The sequence below is a fragment of the Pectinophora gossypiella genome, chromosome 12, assembly GCF_024362695.1.
Source record: "Pectinophora gossypiella chromosome 12, ilPecGoss1.1, whole genome shotgun sequence".
NCBI classification, from domain to species: domain Eukaryota; kingdom Metazoa; phylum Arthropoda; class Insecta; order Lepidoptera; family Gelechiidae; genus Pectinophora; species Pectinophora gossypiella.
The window spans coordinates 7557570-7563759 of NC_065415.1; the positions used below are offsets into that span (position 1 = coordinate 7557570).

Consider the following 6190-nt stretch of genomic DNA (forward strand, 5'->3'; position numbering starts at 1 on the left):
CGGACCGCAACAGGTAACAACTGTTTTATTGCAAGATATCAATATTGGCGTCAGGGTTACTATTGAGCCGCCAAAGGCACCTGACATGGCTCATGTGACAATTACTTACATCGGTAAGTAGAAACGGGACCAACGGCTTAACGGGCCTCCCAAAGCACGGATCATCTTAGTTTCGGACAATCAGGTGATCAGCCTGTAATGTCCTAACTATTCTATTACTAAGTCTATTACAAGATTGACACCTTTTGCATCTTGACCTACTCGGCAATCTGGTAGTCTTCGTCTTCCACGACATTGTGGTATCTACGTTCCTTATGCTCGATCTTCTTATATCGTGTGGGTTATGAGGGGATTACCAACCTCAGCAAACCTGGTGTCAAGGTTATTATTGTAATATTTACATCAGTAATTAGTAACCGGGACCAACGGCTTAACGTGCCTTCCGAAGCACGGATCATCTTACTTTCAGACACTCGGGTGATCAGCCTGTAATGTCCTACCCAGCCCAGGGCTCACAAAGCGAATTTTGTGTTAGGTTCTCACCAGGGTCGAACCCGGGATCACCGAATGTTGAGCCCAACACTGAAACCACTGGGCCACGGAGGATGCTTGATGAGCGAAGGCACGGCTGTTTACATTAGACTCTATTATAAAATAAATTTACCTTCGGCACTTCGACGCAATATGGCAGTCCTCCTAGTCTATGATCTAAAGAACGTCTTCCATGATATTGCGGTATATACGCCCCTGATGCTCGATGAACGAAGACCACGGAAGCCGTTTACATTCGACTCTATTACAAAGATAATTTACCTTGGGCACTTCGACGTACTCTGCAATATGGCAGTCCTCTTCGTCGATGAGATAGAGCACGTCTTCCACGATGTTGTGGTCCCTGCGCTCCTGATGCTCAACGAACGCCATAATCGCTGTCTCCAAGACCGGGTTCAGTTGAGAGCAGATGAACCTGTTAAAAAAACAATGATTTATTGGTTTAGAACGCCGCAAAAATCTGATAATACCACATAAATGATAGCTCGATCATATGTCACTTACTTACTATACTACATGAGTGTTATAAACGCGAAAGCATGTTTTATTCCTGAAATTTTGTTCCACATTTACGAAGGATCGAGCACTAGTAACTTTAGAGTAATTTTCAGAGACGCCCATAGTGCTAAGTCCACGCAAGTATTCTTGACTTGACTCACTAAACCTTTAATCCTACGGAATTCCGTAGATCCTGCGTGTTACTACGACTTTCCATTAATCTGCAAAGTATTCCGTTGTCATTAACCAGACAACTGTAACTAGAAAAATAACAATAGACAACATAATTTTTTTTATCATTTATCTTTTATTGATTATATTATTATGAAAAATATACGTAAAAACACTTATTTAAATTTTCAAAATGTGCTCAGTGTAAGTACACTCCCAGGATATATGATGTCAATTTCCATAGTCTACACGTAGGTCTACACCTGTCTTAGGTCAAAGATAAATTATGAAATTCTGATTACCTATTAAATAAAGACAGATAGATCTAAACCCGACGAAAACATTTTCTTTTTCTACTTAACTTATTTATGAATTTAAATCAAGAAAACTAAGTAATAATAAGTCCGACATTTTATCACGCTTGTCTATGACGTTACAATTTGCTTTTTCATAGAAATGCCACAGTAATTTCTTGTTTTCACGTTTAGTTGGAAACCAGTCTATTATAACATGTAGATTAAATTAAAAAAAAACCTACTTGTGCAATCCCAGTTTGACAACATAAGAAGCGAAGGTGACATTGTTCACAAGGGCCGATCGCAAGTCGGTCAGTTCACCGGGCTTCAAATCGGGGCAATTTTCAAAGATATGTGACGTAATCAGGAAATCCAAGATGGCGTCTCCGAGGAATTCGAGACGCTCGTAAGAACGAGTGAGGCGGTTGCGGATGTACGAGGAGTGGGAGAGAGCCTGAAAAACAAAATAAGTACGTGATTCCCAGGATTTGTTAAACATAGCATTAACGATTACTTATTTTGTAGTTTTTATTTTACAGCTAATAATGTTTATGTACCATTTTTTTTTAATGTAAATGAACCAGAATTGACAAGGTCGTCCACTGTCCACACAAGAGTTAAGGGAAAATAAAATTAAAACACATAATGATCGAAGATTGACTTCCATCCTATATTCCTAACAAAAAGCTCGGTCAGGTGAGGTATTTAGTACATCTTGCGAAGGATGTGCACCTGACTACCCCAGTTGGGATAAAGTCGTGAGGTTATGTTATGTTATGCTATTTTCTTACCTCCAACAACAACGACGGATCTTTAAACTTGTAATTAATAATCTGCTCGACATCTTCTCTGGAATAGTTCATGATCCTGTCGATTTCATCAACGGTTGTCTTCTTGTCTTTCAAGACCGTGTCTATTGGCTTGGTGAGGAGTTGAGTAAAGTTGTCCTGTAATATGAAAAGCATTATTAATGATGATGTGATACAATTCCGAAAGCAGTACATTAGGCCAAGGTTGTTGGTAGGAAGACCTAGAAGGCCGTATCAAATTGGGGACGTCCTTAAAAAGGTTTAGTTCCATCTGCTCTGATCAAGGGTGGGTGTATAAACGATTGTTGAATGTAGAGGAAGCAAGAGAAGTATGTCAGGACCGAAGCAATTAAAATTCCATAATCTCTGCTTACCCCGGTGGGAAATAGGCATTTTTTCTTACCTTAGGAGGCATAACTTTCAACCATTCCAAAATTTTGACGGCCGCTAAGATACCGTCACTCAGAAGGTATGTGCCAACAAGCGCCTCGACGCAATCAGCAATTGACTGTGAAAACAAAATAGTCTTTTACACTCGACCCTGTACGAAATACATACATAAAAATGAATGTCCCACTACTGCACACAGACCTCTAAGAGAGGTACTTACCAACCGAGTCCAGGATCTAGGTATTTATCTCCTCTCCACTACCGATTTGTCCCAACAAACATCAGACACAAATTTTCGTCCCATTTTGACATTATTGCTGTACATCGATACACAAAAAGGTTGGCAATCAAAAGACTTAAGAACACGCTTGCGAATTAGTATGCCAATACAGTTGAGTTTTCAAACCAAAGGCTTTCGAATCAGATTAACAATTACTAATCCGATTCCCCAAAAGTACGTTTTGGTCCCGGCACTACTTACAACACGTGATTATAAGAGCCTGGTGAAGCGGAAGAACTTAAATATTCTACGCTGGACTGGGAGCGAATAAAAATCACAGAACACGTTCAGTTTCCTGGCATGTCGTAAAATCCGAGAGAGATATTGTGTCTTTTCTAACAATATGGACAATTGTTATGGACGACAGGCTGATCCCTAGTCACCATAACGTTCATCATACCTATCTTAGGACTTGGTATCAACATTGGCTGCATGTGTGTAGAGTAGAATGTACGTAACAAACTTTAGCACCCACCAGATTTAGTTCACAACTACCACGATAGAAGAGGTATACTTTAACTACTTGGCCGGACAAATGGGGAGCGTTGAAGGTTCTCACCCGGTACAACGTTTAAGACAACAGGCCTGAAGGTGCACAGTTGGGCGCGAACCTCGGGTCAGGGCGTCGTAAAAGTATAATTATAAACATTGATTCCCAAAACATACCTTGTCGGAGACGGCTTGCGAGCGCACGTAGCACTGCATGGCCACCTGCGCACCCCACATGGGTTCTCTCTCGATGGTGCCGTCGTTCTCCGAGTACCTCTGCTGGATGAGCACTCGGCTTTCATCCGTCAACTCTCCTGATAGCACTTCCGAAGGGGAGAACGACATTCCAATGAGGCACGTTGGACGGACCTGAACAAACACATCAGGGGGGTTAAAGAGACCATATAGAAACAATCGTCTAAAAAAGAAATATTGCAATTTGAAATTATATTATTATAAAAAGTAACTACGCAACCCTGCAGTCTCATCCAAACACAGAAAGGCTAAAAACTAGTAAGATCGGATATTTATCAAAAACATACTTTAATATGCAGTATTTCACGAAAATTTATATTTATGTAATATTACTACTACTAGGAGCTCGGTGGCGCAGCGGTTAACGCGCTCGGTCTGCGATTGTTGAAGTAAAGCAACTTTCGCAAAGGCCGGTCATAGGATGGGTGACCACAAAAAAAAAGTTTTCATCTCGAGCTCCTGCGTGCTTCGGAAGGCACGTTAAGCCGTTGGTCCCGGCTGCATTAGCAGTCGTTAATAACCATCAATCCGCACTGGGCCCGCGTGATGGTTTAAGGCCCGATCTCCCTATCCATCCATAGGGAAGGCCCGTGCCCCAGCAGTGGGGACGTTAATGGGCTGATGATGATGATGATGATTACTACTATAGTTCCTTATAATCTTAATAGATCATGACAGGTGCCTTTGGCGACTCAATAATAACCCTGACACCATGGTTGATGAGGTTGGTCATCGACCTCTCAACCTGTGGGTTCCCAAAGGCACTTATCGTGTGCGATAAGAAGAGAGATCTTAATTGATTACCTACTTTCATCAGAAAGTATTGAAAACAGATTAAGATTAGAATACGAGTATATTGGCCCCGATTCCTGCAGACGCCTTATTTTATTTTAACTTATACGTGTCATTTTCCCCTTCCGGTTGATTGGGGAGAGGCCTGTACCCAGCAGTGGGACGTATATTGGCTGTTTATGTATCCACCAAAAAGGAAAGGAACAAATGATTGACAACTGTTAATTTTAAAATTGAGTGTATTGTATGAATAACCTGGGTGAAATAAATTTATGGAACAAACGTTTTTAATTATGGACAGAAATTTAAAAAAATACTCTAACATTTTACATTGATCTTTTATCCTCACCCGACAGATTTAAGTCGACAGCACACGTCAAACGGGTTGTATATCAGCGAGAACCCTTTTTTATTCGCCCGGGTTATACTTTCACAGTTGTCAATCATCCGTCCCTTTCCTTTTCGGTGGATAAGAAAATGATGGGTATAACTTAGTTTAAAATTAAGAGATGTCTGCAGGAATCGAGGCCTATGTAGTCATTGTCTAATTATTCCCTATAATTTGAAATTTCATATTTCTAACGTCATAAGCGGTCGAATACCATAGAATAAGGACAATACCTATGTGAGACATTAAAGTAGATTAAATTGAACATTCAGCTCATCAGTAGACATTACTGAGAAGGGGTTTGAATATATGTACCTATTCAATTTATATTTGCAATTTATCGCATTAAAATATTTTAGTGGTATTGTTTTATTGTAATATTAAAACATAACATAAACATCCTACTAACGTCTCACAGCAAACACTCCGCGATATCTACCCAAGAGCATCATGCCTGTATCACTGAAGGGGAAAGCAGAGGTGTATAGTAAGTACTAGGTGTAAGTACACCCAATCCTAGCCATCGATGTTTAAATAAGTACTTACTTTGTATTACGGGGCGAGCCTATCGCCATCAACCGGTCATTAATCCTTTTATTATCATTATATAATTCTTTAGTTATTTTAATGTAAATCACGCCGTATACGCATGTTGCGTCTACAAAGTTCGGAAATGAATAATTAACCTACAATCGATAACTAAAGGAATTACGTAATGTAAATATTTTGATACCAATGAAATCTTTACTTATAACGCAGACATCGGGTTAAGAAGTTTTATGGAAATTTCTTTAATTTGAAAGCCAACACGATACCCTTGGTTTTTATTTTCACTTCACCTGTTTATGGTCTCTAGAAGGCGCGAAATTAAATAAAGTGTGACGTAACAGCGCGTCAATCAAAACACTGCACTGCTAGTGACACCTCATTTGTTAAATTCTGATTTTCTCTCGTGTGGGCTGAATTGCCACAGGCCCCTAACATGGCTCATGTAACGACTACATAATTAAGTAAATAGTAGCCGGCCCCGACTGCTTAACGTCCCCTCTAAAGCACGGACCTTACTTTAACTGCAATGTCTTAACCCTACTAGGGTTCACGAAGTGAAGTGACCCCATCGGAAATCGAACTCGGAACTTCAAGATCAAGAGACAAACACTCCTACCACTGGATCACAGGACGCCGCTAAGTATTAGGCTGTTAAATTCTGCTCAATGATTTAGAAGTTGGGCTGGAAAAGACGTACAAACATACATACTTACATATAGTG

The 6190-nt window shown here is 40.2% G+C and overlaps 1 protein-coding gene across 1 annotated transcript in view; it reads right to left on the reverse strand.

Moving 5' to 3' along the window:
• Positions 1–6190, reverse strand: part of LOC126371073 (endoribonuclease Dicer) — a 47600-nt gene that overhangs the window by 3993 nt on the left and 37417 nt on the right. Inside the window, exons 28-32 of the mRNA XM_050016259.1 lie at positions 3663–3854; positions 2730–2834; positions 2309–2464; positions 1760–1971; positions 814–967 (exon numbers count right to left, since the gene is read on the reverse strand). Coding sequence (XP_049872216.1) covers positions 814–967; positions 1760–1971; positions 2309–2464; positions 2730–2834; positions 3663–3854 — 819 coding nt within the window. The remainder of the gene's footprint in view (positions 1–813; positions 968–1759; positions 1972–2308; positions 2465–2729; positions 2835–3662; positions 3855–6190) is intronic.